Genomic DNA, 15,227 nt, shown 5'->3' with positions numbered 1-15,227 from the left:
AATCTTTTATTTTCTCCTGATACTTGCATTTGCAAAAAGATGATGAAGCTTTAATGTATGTTTCCGGCCATTCTATAATTTTCCCTTAATTCATGACTGTTGATTCATACAGATCATTTTTTTTTCTTTTGACTATAGTTAGGCTTTACTTAATCATTTTGACAAACAAATAAATTTGATAATTTCTGCAATGTATTTACACTGAATGCATTCGAAATACTGTCAAATAAAGCACACATCAATCATATCAATCTCTCTTTAGCCTTTCCTCCCTAAAGAACAAAGACCAGGGAGAAAAAGATGTTTCAATACATGATAAGCTGGAATTCTTCTCCTCATCCTATGCAGGAAAGACAGATTGCTCTCAAACTGTATTCAAATGCACAAGTCTCGTTTTAATATTTCATTCAGTCAAGATTTATTGCCATTACAGTCCATCATCTTCTCTTGGCTCGATCTGCTTTGTTTTTGTAATGTTGAGCTAAATGAGAATTGTTGTTCTTCTTATGGCGCTGATACTCTCGATCATAACTTTCTTCTCTTGAATTGTTATACGATCGTTGTGGACTGTTATTGTTATTGTTGTATGGATTGTAACGTCTTTCGCCTCTATATGGCTTTCTTTCATCTTCATAACGGTGGCCAGCAACATGAAGGTTAGGACGATAAGCCTGATTAAATCTCTTCCGGGGAAATTTAACTGGTGCTTCGCCTGTGTTGATCCAGATCTGTCTTACTCTAAATCGTGCACCTTCACTTCTTGGTTCACCAAAGTAATGAGATTGAACCTGGAGAATAGAAGACAGAATTGACTCTCCTTTTGTACTGTTGGATATGCGTTTGCGCAAGTCGTCACGTGCTTTAGCAAAGATAGTTTTTAATGTGTCAAATCGAAATGTACTACGAGCCACATTGGCATCTATCATAAAAACAATAAGTAGGGTATTTCATCAAAATCCGTATTTACTTGACACATCTGGATCAATGATGGTGAGTCTTCCTGGCTTTGTATCAATCTTAATGTCTGTCTGATTCTTGGCGAGATAAGCTCCTTTACCCTCTAATGAAATAGCTTGACGTGTGTTCTCAAATTCAGTATAAAAATCCAGGAATCCAAGCAAGAGATTTGCATAATATTCTGGATCAGAAGGATGTTGTGATGATGCTTGAAGCTAATCGTACCAACTCAATAAACTGCACACTTTTATGCATTGATACATTACCTGAATATAACTCACAATCATACATATCAGTGAATAACTTGCAAGTCCTGCTGTTTTGGCAGACATGGGCTCAAATGTAGGTAAACTTGAGATTCGGTAGTTTGCTATTGATAGTTTAAGCACCATAAACAACGGCTTTAGCATGGGGTATTCTTTAAGCCAAACAGCTGTACGATCAGAACTAAAACATTCATTCTGTACTGTAATATCGATGGAAACTTGATTTTCATCTGTAGCCATCAAAACAGGCACCTTAGCATTCGCCACAAGTCGCGTCGAATAGTTTGGTAAGATATGGCGTGAAACAGCTTGTTTTCGAATCACTTTGAGTACATCAATTGGATTATTTTTTGGTAAGACTTCAAAGTTGACATTGAGATCAATATCACTACATCGTATAAGGTTACGTAAACAAATCATAAACTTACCTTGCTGGAAACTGTAGACCTGTAACACTAGAACCAAATGGAGTGACCGTATTGCCTGGCCATAAAGAATCGACCAATTGTGTAATGGAATACAATAATGTATCTCTATTGAGCTGTTCTTTCTTTGTAGGTGCAATATAGCTTTCAAAGTCCTTGATCTCGTTTGACAAGCTACGATTCGTTAGAAAACTGTAAATCGTCCTTGATCGCAGCCTTACCGTTCTAACTTGTTTGATTTTTTAAGTGTTTCTTTGTTACTCCAGGGCGCATCCATACTTTAAAAAAAAATAGAGAAAAAGAACTGAAGAAAAATATTTTCATAATTTCCTTTTAAAGATGTTGAGTGTTATATGCATGTCGAAAAAGAATAAAAAAAACTCACCGATAAATAACATACAATCGTTGTTCAGAGATGCGTTTGATATAAAGAAGCTAGTTTCATGCATGGCGGCTATGCTGGTTGCTATGCTGGTTGCTATGCTGGTTGCTATGCTGGTTGCTATGCTAAAATGATAAAGTGACTGGCAAGGCACCGCATGATCGTGATGCAAGTTGCACAGGCACCTCAATTTCGCCGAAATATCTCACTCTCTTTTTTCCTTTTTTCTTTTTCATCTTTTGATCAGATACATTTCAATGCGACATATATTATGGTGGTCTATATCTATACTACTGTTGTTATCCGTGACAGCAAAATCATTTACACCTATTCATAAAGAGGGTTACTGCGCTATGCGTGGCCAATACGATAAAGACTTTTTCACAAAGCTACCTTATGTCAACAACGTACCTGCTACTGCACCAGAATCTAGTAGCTTTCGAAAATTGCTAGTCAATACATGTGGCGTTGAATACATGACAGGTCCTACCTGCTGCGACGAGTCGCAACTCGACAGTCTTGTTTCTCAAGTCAAACAAGCCAAAGCCATTATTGGCTCATGCCCCGCTTGTTGGAAGAACTTTCTCCAGTTTTGGTGTTCATTTACATGCTCACCCAATCAATCAACGTTTGTCAATATCACAGCTGCTGAACCCACTAACGACAATGACATGTTTGCTGTATCCAACGCAAATTATTGGGTGGGAGATAATTTTGGCACTCAGTTTTACGATAGCTGCAAAGACATCAAATTTACATCAAGCAACGACTTTGCTATGGACTTGATTGGCGGAGGAGCCAAAAATTGGTATGGTATGGTGAGCTATATGGGAACAAAACGTCCAGGCCTAGGAAGTCCATTTCAGATTGATTTCCCACCATTGAATCAGACGGGTCTTGAGCGTTATGATGCAGATGGAAAATCATGCAATGATACAGATCCCGATTACCGTTGCGCTTGTGTAGATTGTCAAGCTGTGTGCCCTGTTTTGCCTCCTACACCCAAGGAAGAACCCGAGTGCTATATCGGTCTCTTGAGATGCTGGAGTTTCACCATGCTGATTACTTATGCTACCATTTTAGTGCTTTTTGTCATCTTACTGGTCGCTAAAAACAAAAAAGCTGGACAATGGTTACAGCGTTTTCTTGGTGTTGATCTAGACCGTATGGAGGCAAGAAGACTTTATGAACGTTTAGTGATATCAGACGATCATGATGAAGATGCACTTGAAGATGAAGACGACGATGAGGCTAATCATTTGTTGGACCCTGACTATACACCACGTCGATACTGGCTTAATTCTCGCCTACAAAACTGGTTTTATTACCAAGGTCTCGTTTGTGCTCGCTATCCTTGGGCTGTCATCATGACGTCGCTGGTCTTTGTGTCGATATGTTCACTTGGTTGGTCTCGCTTCTCCATTGAGCGTAGTCCTATCCATTTATGGGTCTCGCCTACATCCACTGCACTAGCACAAAAAGCACACTTTGATGAAAACTTTACGCCATTCTATCGAACGACCCAACTGTTTTTTGTCAATGAGGCCGATGCGCCTATTGCATCTGGTGAACGCTTAGAAAATCTATTCCGATTGGAAGATGAGATCAGACAGTTGAAATCACCCAGCGGTCATACACTACAAGACATCTGTTTCCATCCAACGGGTGATGCCTGTATTATTCAGTCTGTCACTGGTTATTGGCAAAGTGATATTGATAATTATGATCCAGATCAATGGGAAAGCAAACTAGAAAAATGTACATCACAACCTTCGCTTTGTTTGCCTGAGTTCTTGCAGCCCCTTAAGCCAGAAATGTTGTTGGGTGGTTATCAAGATCAGAATTATTTGACGGCAAGAGCATTTGTCGTTACCTTTGTTCTCAGAAACTCATTGAATGCCACAGAAACTGCCAAATCAGAACAATGGGAAAAGGCATTATTGGCCAATATTTTGACGCATGTTAACAATCGTCCTGAATGGGAAGGTGTTCGTATCAGCTATTCTACTGAAGTAAGTAAAAGCAGAGAGGAAAGACTTTTTTTTTGTTGACTTGTCCATAGAGCTCACTTGAGACAGAACTAAACAAGTCCAGTAATACCGATGCAGGTACAGTGATTATCAGTTACCTTGTCATGTTCATCTATGCTTCCATTGCCCTGGGTCGACTTACTTCACTCAATCCTCGTCGTCTTTTGATTGATTCTAAATTTAGTCTTGGTATCTGCGGTATTTTGATTGTCATCTTTTCTGTCTCTTCTGCTGTTGGTATTTTTTCATTCACGGGCAAAAAAATCACGTTGATTATTGCTGAAGTGATTCCATTCTTGGTTCTTGCAGTCGGTGTTGACAACATCTTTATCTTATGCCACGAATATCAACGAAGAGTCGAATTAGGCCAAGATGAATCGATTGAAGAACGAGCAGCTAAGACATTAGGTAAAATGGGCCCTAGTATCTTTTTGAGTTCACTCAGTGAAACCATTGCGTTTGGGCTTGGTACACTGGTGACTATGCCAGCTGTTAGCAGTTTTGCTATTGTTGCCTCGATTGCTGTGTTTATCGATTTCGTGTTACAAGTAACATGCTTTGTATCCTGCCTTGTATTAGATGCACACAGAACACAAGTAAAGTATGAAATGATATCAACATGTAACTCACACTTTTCCTATAGAATAATCGTGTCGATTGTGTTCCTTGCGTTCGTATCAAGGCACCCGAAGTGATTGAGAAAGAAGGCATTTTACAACAATTAGTCAAGTATTATTATGTTCCTTTTATTTTGAACCGAGTTGTGCGTTATATCGTCTGCTTTGTCTTTCTAGGCTTGTTTATGGTTGGTGTGTCACTGGCACCTCAACTACCTAAGGGTTTAGACCAACGCATTGCTTTACCCTCAGATTCCTATCTTGTGCCTTACTTTAATGATCTCGATCAATACTTTAATGTAGGCCCTCCTGCTTACTTTGTTGTCAAGAATGCCAATCTGACACAACGTTCCGTACAACAAAAGATCTGTGGACGATTCCCTGGTTGTCATGAGCGCTCTTTAGCAAACGTACTTGAACAAGAACGTAAACGCTCTGAAGTTTCGTTTATTAAAGAACCCACCAGTGTCTGGTTTGATGATTTTATGTATTGGTTAAGTCCTGATACAGGATGTTGTCGACTCAAGAACAAGAACATGTCACGCCGTCGTCTCAGTAACCTCGAAAGACCCTATAGAGAGCAAATGGAGCTATGCGGTCCTTGGGATGATGAAGAGAAATGCACAGACTGTAGTCCTCATTGGGACGTGGCTATGGACACTTTGCCTCAAGGACAGGCCTTTTTAGACTTCTTTGACTTATGGATCAACATGGCTCCGGATGAGGATTGTCCCTTGGGTGGTAAAGCAGCCTATGGCGATGCTATTGTACCTAGTCATCAAAATACCACGATCCAATCCTCTTATTTCCGTACGTTCCATACCCCTCTTCGTAGCCAAGACCAGTTCATTGATGCCTATGCCTCAGCTCAACGTATTGCAGATGGGCTAAGCCAAGAACTCGAGTTGGAAGTCTATCCTTATTCATTGTTTTATGTGTACTTTGAACAGTACATGTCGATTGCGTCACTTGCGTTTGAAATCTTGGGCTTGGCCATCTTGTCTATTTTTGTTGTGACGAGTTGTTTGCTTGGCAGTTTAAGATGTGGCTTGATTGTGATGAGTGTGGTCGTAATGATATTGGTGGATGTCATTGGCGTGATGACACTCTGGGGTGTGAGTCTGAACGGTGTCAGTCTGGTCAATTTGGTGATTTGTGTGGGCATCAGTGTTGAGTTCTGTTGTCATATTGCTCGCGGATTTATGGTGGCCAGTGGAAGCTGGGAAGAAAGAGCGGGTAAAAGTATGGTAGATGTTGGAAGTTCGGTAAGTACTTTTTTTTATACATATTCCTTATTGAACATATGATTAGGTGTTTTGTGGTATTACATTGACCAAGTTTGCTGGTATTATTGTCTTGGCCTTTACTCGTTCCAAGATTTTTGAAGTTTACTATTTCAGAATGTGTAAGTTACAAACTCTATTGGCTGTTTTGTGCTTACATCATATATACTAGATTTAACAATTGTGGTCTTGGGCGCCTTACATGGTCTTGTATTATTACCTGTATTGCTCTCAATGTTTGGTGGTGAAGGTATGTCTCTGACTGCTGAATTTGATGAAGATGGATTTGCTTGGTCCACAGGAAATGACTGGGGAGGACGGAACAATCGCGGGCTCCTAATTGATGATGCAGCAAGTTCTGATCAAGTCTTGATTACAGACATGCCAGAAGATAGCGATCAACGTGGTTATCATGCAAACCAAATGTCTGTAGAGTAAACTTTTATTGTTTTATAAGGAGGGGGTATGATTCTAAATATATAAATCCCATTTTTTTAAAGTGTACAAAAAATGACGTTAAAATGACAAGCGTTGTACAACAATAAGATGAACTTTATACAAATTTACATAATTATATATATACGTTGGAAATATAAACATTCTAAATTAATTTTTTCTTTCTAAATTTAACAAATGCATCATGGGCATATGTTTACGAGGCAATTCAACCACTACAAAGTCTGAGTCAATAATAATAATAATAATAATAAATATAATAATAAACATCAATGTACACTTTACCCACTTTGTTACGTTTGAGATTTTCTTTACATACTGTACTACAATACCAACGTAAACCATCGCTTGTTGGATTGACGGAGATAGTAGGAGCATGGCATTTTTGATGATAGGCACGAGAACACCCACCTTGGCAAAGCACCAATTGGTTGTCCTCTACTTGTTCTGGTGATTGACACACAATACAGAAATACTGAACCACAGGACGCAAACGATCTTCCAATTTTTCATTTGAAAAAGCAGAAAGATCTAAACGTGGTAAACGACTTGCAAGGCCATAACCCTTATAGTCACAGCCATGTTTACTATTACATTAGTCACACACATATTAGGTACAAACTATACTTACTTGCAGAGTGTTCTTTTACCCCATGGTCCAGGCCTCCAATTCACACCTTCAGTCGTGCCACAGTATCGACACCAGTCAATACTCGTTTCAGTAAAGTATTGAAACACGGTTTTAGTGTCGTGTGCTGACATTGGTTCTATCAGCTGGCGACGAGGCATCATTGGCTTACATAGCAAAAGTTTCTTTTTTTTCATGTTTTCTTCCACCGTAGCCCATTTCTTGGCTGTCTTGCACTTCTTGCGGCGTTTTTGGCGGGGTTTCTTGGGATGGTCTGTTTGGACCGTGTTAACTTGTTGCTTCATTGTCTCATCTTCAGTATCTGTAAAATCAAACTGATAGTCCGTAGATTCAGATGTGATAGCATTAGGTAGCTTGAAACAGTCTTGATCATAAAGCGTATACGACTCCTTGGATTCTTCCACAATGCCACCATCAAACAATGGTTCATGGTGCAAGAAGTTCGTGGGTGAAGTCACAGGCGATAAGCAAGGCGAAGTTAATTTATCACTGTGTTGAGAAGAACTCGAATGGCTACTGAGTGATGCATTATCGTCATGATCTATGGTGTTAAAGTATGGTTGGGCCAAGAAGACGTCGTCTTTAATCAGGTTGTTCAGTGTCGGACCTAAAATCAAATGATGGGTTGCCATTCTTGGTCCTCCTATTGGTAAAGCTGCAGGGTGGCACTCGTGATACATATCGGGTGACGAGTCCCCAATAGGCTTAGCAAACGTATTCTGATCTAACTGTAATGGTAATATCGCATCCCATATATTGTTTATGCTAGAAAAGGATTGAGAAAGTACTGTGGGTACATCCTGTTTATGAGGCTCAAGTGTCATTATAAATATTAAGAAAAAAGAAAAAGAAAGAAAGAGAAAGCAAGAACAGATGTTTAAAAAAAGAATAGAAAAAAAGAAAGAAAAATAAAAAAAAGGTACTTTTTTGTAATTGGCCTTAAAAAGGGGGGTTATTTAAAAGTGCGATTATGCATTTCCCATAAAGAGAGGAAGGGAGCGCCTTTTTAATTTCTTTATCAGATTTTTATTTATATTTTTAAGCCATTGTCATACAAAAGTGTGTCATTGATATCTCCTTTCCTTTATGGCCATATACTCCGCTATTTTCTTTATTCTCTAATTTATGCAACGCGCTTGCCAAATTCCTCACTATTCAAAACAGTTAGTTATGTCCATCAGAATGATGACTTCTTACTTATATTCACGCCAGATCTAATAATAATAAAAAAGGATGAGTGACTTATCTTGTAAACGAATAAAGAAACTTACCACAGGTGCAGATGTACAAGGAATAAGACCCACTTCAGTCACTACCAGAGTAATGTATTTTGAGGGGGTAACATCATATAACAAATTGAGCAATCTTAAATCAGGCTGGTCTCTCCAAGTTGCCAATACGGCCGTCTCGTTCTTTTGTTGTTGTGTATTCACCAAGTCATCAGGGTTACCGAGCTCATTCAATACGAATGAATCGACTTGCGTGCGATTGACGAATTTATAAGTTTCACAGCAAATCATGACTGGGATTTGCTTATCGCTGGCTGCCATGGCAACCATAGAGCTACCAATACGGGAATACACAGCACCATTGTTTAACAGGGCATGGGCACCCATGATCACCTTGGTGACTGACTTGAGTGCCACATAAACACTGGATAACAAATGGTAGGAACAATCGATACCTGCAGCCACCAAACGACGCAACAAATGTTTACCTTCAAACAAAGGACGACTGTCTACCACAATCACTTTGAAATCAATCCCCTTCTTTTTCGTCTGAAGCAACAGGTTTTCAACCACAGATGATTTAGCAAATGTCAAAATCACATCACCATCTTGAATCTTTTGTAAGCCATTCTGAATGATAAGTTGATCTGCCATAGTGATACGTTCACGAATAAAATGGCCGATGCGTTCAGTTAATCGTGTGCGTGCTTCGTCATCACCGAGTGGAGGATCCTGTTCTACAATATCTGCCATTTCTTTCTTTAACCAACGAATGCATTCACGCATACTGAGAGACATGGGACGAATACTGAGTAAATAAGCAATGTGAGGATCCAAATGCTTTTGAATATGTCTAGAGAAAGTAGCATCGGAAGGAGGCTTATGGTCCAAAATAACCTATATTGACAGGGTAAATCAAACAACTACTTGCAACTGATTTTTTTTTTGGTCTTCTCGTACCTTGGAAAAGACTTCCAACATGGCAACACAACGTGCATTGGAACCTACGATTTTATGTTCAGAGAAATACAGACCTAATTGAAGCACAGCAGGATGAAGATCCTTGGTTGATGCTTCTGTTGTCTTGGGAGCATCCAAATGAAGAAGCCAAGGCACTTGGTTTTGTTGGTTCTTATGAGCCGCTTTCTTCTTGTTCTTTGCAGCCTCTGTATCAATTTGTGGTGTCTTTTTCTCTGCTTCTGTGTGTTTTGTGTTAGGTTTAGGTGCACCAGCAGCCAGTCTGTTTTGTTTCTCTTGTCGTTGTTTTTCTTGAAGAGCACGGCGTTCTGCTTTTGTCATTTCTTTTTGTGATTTTTTAGGTGTGTCAGGTCGTGTATCCTTCTTTTTGTTGTCTTTTGTTTTGGCTTCTTCTGTCACACTCTTTCGGCGGTTGGCAAGAGGAGAACCTTTTTTGACATCGTCTGTAGATAACCAATGGTCTTCATAAGAAGAACTCATAGGTTGACCCATGTTAGGTGAACCTGCAGCTATTTTGGTAGGAATGCCAAGTGGCTATATCGTCATACATGAGTCTAGCTTTCTATTTTCCTTTAAAGAAAAAAAGCACTTACGCTTGACTTTGTTTCGTGTTCCATACTCAACAAAAGAACGAAAGAAAGAAAGAAAAAAAAAAGCAAACCAAGCGTGACTATTGGCATTGAGTAACGGAGTTTGAATAGAATGAGCCACCCTTTTTCCATTCTATATATTTTTTTTTCTGTTAGGGTAAGCCTTGTTCATTATTATAATTTTTTTTTTTATTATTATGATGAGTTTACGTCTTTCTCGATCTCTTTTACAACCCAATTACATCCAAAACAGATTTGCATTTACTTTTCAACATGCATGGATAAGTGAACCTGTCACTCGCAACACTTTTCAAATACCCATCTGGTTAGAATCCATTCTCTGGGCTGCACCTAAGAAGAAGACTTCTCACTCCAAGAAACGTATGCGTGCTTCTAACAAGGGATTACAACAGAAGGAGAATGTGACTGCATGTCCTGCTTGTGGCAACAACAAGCTTTTGCATCACTTGTGTGGCCATTGCTACAGTGATATTAAAAAGAAGGCTAAATTGGCTGTGGATGCTTAAGACAATTCAAATGTGTAAATAATAATAAATTAGACGATGAGCTTATTGTACTTTATCATTCTTTTGTCTTGCTTTACATGTATATAACGCGGTACAAATCGATTAAGTTCAAACCATGATCAACAAATGCTTCGTGTCCTGAATATATAAGAGAAAGAGAGAGAAAATGGTGGTCTCAGGTCACGTGATGATAAGGGAAATGCATAAATAAACTTTTTTTCTCTCTTTCTTTCTTTCTTTCTTTATTCTACTTCTATGGGTGCTCAACAATCAAAACAAGATATCGTCTTTGACGAAAAGAAATATGAACAAGAACAAGTTGATACTTACTTGACACAAGCCATGTCTTCTATGCATGTGGGTTCTTCTAACTTGACATCCAAAGCCCTAGACAAGTTCTCTGAAGAATTCTGGCAAGATAAAAAGAACCAACTTGCCATGCAGGCAATGATGGCCAATGATCCTGCTCAAATCCTCGTTACTCCTCAATCCAATATTGAGAATCGTCATGTCTTTAATGTCAAGTTGGATTTAGAGGGTAGTGCCACCAATCAGAAATCCAGCGGTCGTTGTTGGATCTTTGCAGGTAAAGTAAGACATATAAAGTAATTTTTAACAAATATACAGGTACCAATGTACTCCGCTTGGCTGTGATTCGTAAATACAAGCTGGACGATAGTTTTGAATTAAGTCAAAATTACTTGTTTTTCTATGGTAAGTGATTCAAAGTACGAAGATAAGTTGACACAACAAGAATAGATAAGCTCGAGAAGGCTAATTGGTTCCTTGAGAACATGATTGACTTGGCATGTGAGGACATTCATGATCGTGTGGTACAATACCTCCTGACTTCACCTGTGGGTGATGGAGGACAGTGGCAAATGTTTATCAACCTGATTACAAAGTATGGTGTAGTACCCAAGTCTGCTTTTCCTGAAACCGTGGCTAGTTCAAGCACGTCGCGTCTTAACTGGTTAGTGACTGTCAAGCTTCGTGAATATGCTGTCCAGATTCGTAAGGCTATACAGGGACAAAAGATGGATATCCAGACTGTACGCGGTATGAAGGAACGTATGATGGAAGATATCTATCGCATCATGGTTATCTATCTTGGTGAACCACCAAAGGAATTTGAATGGGAGACCAATGATAAGCATGGTAAATGTGTTACCTTGCCACGTATGACACCCAAGAAATTCATGAAAGAGATTGTGGACTATCCTGTAAGTATTATCTTTATATACACATATGTCTCATTCTGCTTAGATTACAGAGACCATGTCTTTGATTCATGATCCTCGTAATGAGTATGCTCAAGTCTATACGGTTGCCCGCTTAGGTAACATTGTGGGTGGTGATCAAATCAAATATGTCAATACGCCTATCGAGACCATCAAGAAATTAGCAGTGGATGTACTCAAGTCTGGTCACCCTGTCTGGTTTGGCTGTGATGTTGGCCAGTTTAGTAACAGAAATACAGGTGCTATGGACACCCACGTCTTTGACTACAAACTCACGTTCAATGTGGACTTCAACATGTCTAAGGCAGAACGTCTATTGTATGGTGAGAGTGCCATGACTCATGCCATGGTCTTCACTGGTGTCCATCTCAAAGACAACAAGCCTGTACGTTGGCGTGTTGAGAACAGCTGGTCTGAATCTTCAGGTGAAAAGGGATTCTGGATCATGACAGACGACTGGTTTACTGAATTTGTCTATCAAGTCGTGCTTGAGAAATCTGTTGTGCCCAAAAAACTTGTGGATTTATTAGATAATGAACCCGTTGTACTGCCTGCTTATGATCCTATGGGTGCCTTAGCTTTATTTTAATCCAAATCATCTTCTAATGCACTCTCTCTTGGTTCTAATTCATCATTTTGTTCTAATACATGTCGACTTGCAATACGGGGTAAAATGATATCACAAACACGGTTTTGATGTAACAGATCATCAATAAAACTATCCATATACGTTAAAGCATAGCCATCTAATTCATATTTAGTCATGAGCATAATAAGGCTGTCTATCTTTACCTCCACCACGTACGCGTAATTTGCGATAATCGTTCAACAAAGGTTCTAAGTATTGATAGATTTCTTTTGATTTGCCTGTCAATCTCAAATAAAAAGCACCTAAAGCACGTACATATCTAAATAGATGTGAGTTCTGTTTCAATCTACCAAGTGATGCTTACTTGAAATCTTCTTGTTGAATCAGGGTAATAATGATGTCTCGTTCTGGCAAGAGTTGTAATAACTTGAGTGTCAAACAAAGGAATTCAGTAGGTTGTTGATTGCCATATAATCCTCCAATATATTCTAATTCAACAGCTCTGTCCATGAGTGTAGCAGCTATTGATGGTAAGTGATGTCTATTTTTTTTTTTTTTTTTTTTTTTTTTTTTACCTGATAGACCATAACATTTCTCTTTCCAGTAAAGTGAACCTTGAATACGTTCACGAATGATCTTTTCCACCAAGTGAAGTGGATGACGACCGTGAATAGAAGCGCCTTCAATAAATTTGGGTTCGTCTAGAGTTGATTAAGATAAAGTCCATCATCTACTTGATCTTACCAGACATTTTTAAAAAACAAAAAAAAACAAAAAAAATTAGGTTAAAATATCAAATTTTATTATTTAAATCGCTTCTCTAAAAGAAACCAACTTTTCACCCTTTAGTTGACCTAAACAAGTAGGGTTAAACAATAGACAATGGTAAACTACTTACTGTCTTTATCCACAATATATCCACCAGCAACATCACAATCCTTCATACTGGCCTTTTCATGGATTTGTGCATTATTACAGATAATACAACCATCCAGTTTAACACTAACATCATCCACCAATCAATCAATCAATTGATTTACTCAATAATCGACACTTACTTGTCACCAATCACAACATGATCCATAATGACTGAATTAGCAATCTTGACATTTTTACCAATGATACAATGAGCACCCACACATGATTTCTTGACTGAGGATCGCTCATCAATCTTGGTATATTCACCAATCACAGAGTCATTACCCACTTGCGTTCTAGGTGCCACTTCAGCAGTAGAAGGTACGCGTATGATCGTATTGCCTTGTTTTGTGGCCTATCCTCACATAAGTTCATGGCTTATAAATTTTACTCTTACATATCGGTTCAATTCATTATAACTGGCTGTTGTATTACCGCGACCACAGAATCCTCCACGGTAAATATGAACATAGGATCGCACAGCCATGGATTGTTCTAATTCAGACTGTGTTGTTGACATGGAAAGTGCATTGGTAAACAAATCGTTATGGGTCATGTCTATCTCATGATTAGATAACATCAAACGCTCATCACTTACATTGCTCTATGGCTTCTCTTTCGACCAATGGTTTTTGATATTGACACTTGACAAGTAAAGGTATTAAATCCTTTGAAATGCTTGTAACCTTGGGTTTATCTGCTACTAAATCAATCACCCATCGTTTAAATATATACAAGTGAGCATCTTGTAAATCCGTATGGACGCGTACGCGAGGAAATCTAGAGAATGAATAAACTATAGATAGATCAAGACTTACTTGTTTAATAAAGAAAGACGCATAGAGAAATCATCATCTTCTGATCGTGTTGCTTTATAGACAAGTGCATTCTGTGTAGGATCAATACCAACATAAGGCAAAAGATCTTATTGAATTAGACAAAGAACCTAAGAGACAAAACTTACCATCATCTTTACTGCTATCTGTCAAACCAGGTTCATAAAATAAGGCACTGAATGTAGGGTCATGAACACGGTGTGCATCCATGAACTCACGCGGATTCAATTCAGTAATCAGATCACAAGGAACCACAATGAAATCTCTCTTTTTGTATAACTCTGTTAGTCTCTTTTGTGAAGCACACAAAACAAAACACTTACATCAATTTTATCCTTAATGGCTCTCAAGACATCTGCTGTTTCATCTTCTTCATCCACACTCACGACTTGATGATGTATATTGCCTGTAAAAGTACGAAGATAGGCAGATAACTTTTGAGGAGCATTGCCTGTGGCCTGAACCACCACAATAACATCTATATCAGAATATGAGTGCTATTTTCTAGTCCATATGGTTCATACCATGAATACCGGCTTTCTCAATCCATTCTAATGTATATGAAATCACAGGTTTATTACCCACAGGTAAAAGTGCTTTAGGAAGGTTTTCTTCTTCAGAAATAGGGTAGAGTCTAAAAGTTATACGCGTCAGTATAAAAAAAAAAAAAAAAAAAACTAAATCACTTATTTTATTTACCTATTACTACTACCAAAACCTGCAAGAATAACAGCTTGGAATTCACTGATACGTTGGTGGTGGTGGTGGTGTTTGGGTTTCTCGAAAAGCATAAGTTGACATGTACATTTTTTTTTTTTTTTTTTTGCTGTTTAAAAAATAGAAAGCAAGTCACACTTGTGACGACAAATATACTTGATTTGGACTGTACCAATCAATCTCTTCGGTTAGCATGATATTTTTGTACATATAATTCACTTTGCTAAGCAATGATAAAATAGGCACCACGAATCACTCTTCTATTAGTAAACAACAATATCACGTGAGTGCATCAAGACAAGGTTTGATCTTGTGTAAACATGATCCATGCGTAGTTAAACCTGTTGTCATTTCTACGAATCAATGAACTTTAATTTATTATTCTCCCTCTTCTCTTTTCTCTTGTGATTGTGTCGCTTTTTATTTTAATTTTACTGCGGATGATTTCTAAGACAATCCAACCGTAGCTTAGTCATGACGGTAATAGCAGCAGCAGTAAATCGGAGTCATAAAAAAAATCGGCTCATTCAGCGCCCC

General features: G+C 38.5%; 8 protein-coding genes across 8 annotated transcripts; 3 read left to right on the top strand and 5 right to left on the bottom strand.

The window, feature by feature from the left end:
* Window positions 1-142: 142 nt before the first annotated feature.
* Window positions 143-1,952, bottom strand: B0P05DRAFT_541372 (uncharacterized protein). The gene is made up of 5 exons (XM_051578167.1): window positions 1,870-1,952; window positions 1,652-1,822; window positions 1,224-1,611; window positions 968-1,172; window positions 143-919 (listed from the first exon to the last, which is right to left on the bottom strand). The coding sequence occupies exons 1-5, from the start codon at window positions 1,923-1,925 to the stop codon at window positions 438-440; spliced, it is 1,302 nt and encodes a 433-aa protein (XP_051435058.1). The 5' UTR covers window positions 1,926-1,952; the 3' UTR covers window positions 143-437.
* Window positions 1,953-2,383: 431 nt separating this feature from the next.
* B0P05DRAFT_469904 (patched family-domain-containing protein) lies at window positions 2,384-5,984 on the top strand (the record flags this gene model as incomplete). The annotated part of the gene is made up of 3 exons (XM_051574520.1): window positions 2,384-4,042; window positions 4,093-4,656; window positions 4,704-5,984. 3 exons carry the CDS (start codon window positions 2,384-2,386, stop codon window positions 5,982-5,984), a joined length of 3,504 nt encoding a protein of 1,167 aa, XP_051435057.1.
* A 582-nt stretch (window positions 5,985-6,566) lies between these two features.
* On the bottom strand, window positions 6,567-7,889 carry B0P05DRAFT_587076 (uncharacterized protein; the record flags this gene model as incomplete). Its single annotated transcript, XM_051582558.1, has 3 exons — window positions 6,567-6,640; window positions 6,702-7,003; window positions 7,048-7,889. The coding sequence occupies 3 exons, from the start codon at window positions 7,887-7,889 to the stop codon at window positions 6,567-6,569; spliced, it is 1,218 nt and encodes a 405-aa protein (XP_051435056.1).
* A 179-nt stretch (window positions 7,890-8,068) lies between these two features.
* B0P05DRAFT_541367 (uncharacterized protein) lies at window positions 8,069-9,899 on the bottom strand. The gene is made up of 4 exons (XM_051578166.1): window positions 9,866-9,899; window positions 9,255-9,806; window positions 8,337-9,191; window positions 8,069-8,279 (listed from the first exon to the last, which is right to left on the bottom strand). Exons 1-4 carry the CDS (start codon window positions 9,887-9,889, stop codon window positions 8,259-8,261), a joined length of 1,452 nt encoding a protein of 483 aa, XP_051435055.1. The 5' UTR covers window positions 9,890-9,899; the 3' UTR covers window positions 8,069-8,258.
* A 119-nt stretch (window positions 9,900-10,018) lies between these two features.
* B0P05DRAFT_541365 (uncharacterized protein) lies at window positions 10,019-10,432 on the top strand. Its single transcript, XM_051578165.1, has one exon. The coding sequence runs from the start codon at window positions 10,060-10,062 to the stop codon at window positions 10,387-10,389; it is 330 nt and encodes a 109-aa protein (XP_051435054.1). The 5' UTR covers window positions 10,019-10,059; the 3' UTR covers window positions 10,390-10,432.
* A 308-nt stretch (window positions 10,433-10,740) lies between these two features.
* B0P05DRAFT_469940 (peptidase C1B, bleomycin hydrolase) lies at window positions 10,741-12,219 on the top strand (the record flags this gene model as incomplete). Its single annotated transcript, XM_051574523.1, has 4 exons — window positions 10,741-10,975; window positions 11,017-11,103; window positions 11,149-11,639; window positions 11,665-12,219. 4 exons carry the CDS (start codon window positions 10,741-10,743, stop codon window positions 12,217-12,219), a joined length of 1,368 nt encoding a protein of 455 aa, XP_051435053.1.
* On the bottom strand, window positions 12,216-12,900 carry B0P05DRAFT_469839 (Pre-mRNA-splicing factor 38; the record flags this gene model as incomplete). Its single annotated transcript, XM_051574514.1, has 4 exons — window positions 12,216-12,376; window positions 12,423-12,538; window positions 12,584-12,740; window positions 12,795-12,900. Coding segments are annotated over 4 exons (540 nt in total), but the record flags the coding sequence as incomplete, so codon positions are not given.
* Window positions 12,642-15,091, bottom strand: B0P05DRAFT_88579 (nucleotide-diphospho-sugar transferase). The gene is made up of 11 exons (XM_051583890.1): window positions 14,673-15,091; window positions 14,498-14,607; window positions 14,297-14,451; window positions 14,102-14,240; window positions 13,956-14,061; window positions 13,736-13,917; window positions 13,535-13,695; window positions 13,278-13,492; window positions 13,118-13,221; window positions 12,795-13,073; window positions 12,642-12,740 (listed from the first exon to the last, which is right to left on the bottom strand). The coding sequence occupies exons 1-10, from the start codon at window positions 14,762-14,764 to the stop codon at window positions 13,027-13,029; spliced, it is 1,311 nt and encodes a 436-aa protein (XP_051435051.1). The 5' UTR covers window positions 14,765-15,091; the 3' UTR covers window positions 12,642-12,740; window positions 12,795-13,026.
* Window positions 15,092-15,227: the final 136 nt, after the last annotated feature.

This window comes from Gilbertella persicaria (assembly GCF_025201335.1).
Source record: "Gilbertella persicaria strain CBS 190.32 chromosome Unknown B0P05scaffold_19, whole genome shotgun sequence".
Lineage (NCBI taxonomy): Eukaryota > Fungi > Mucoromycota > Mucoromycetes > Mucorales > Choanephoraceae > Gilbertella > Gilbertella persicaria.
The sequence above is the reverse complement of the archived record's forward strand: the minus strand, read 5'-3'. Positions and strand labels throughout refer to the sequence as shown.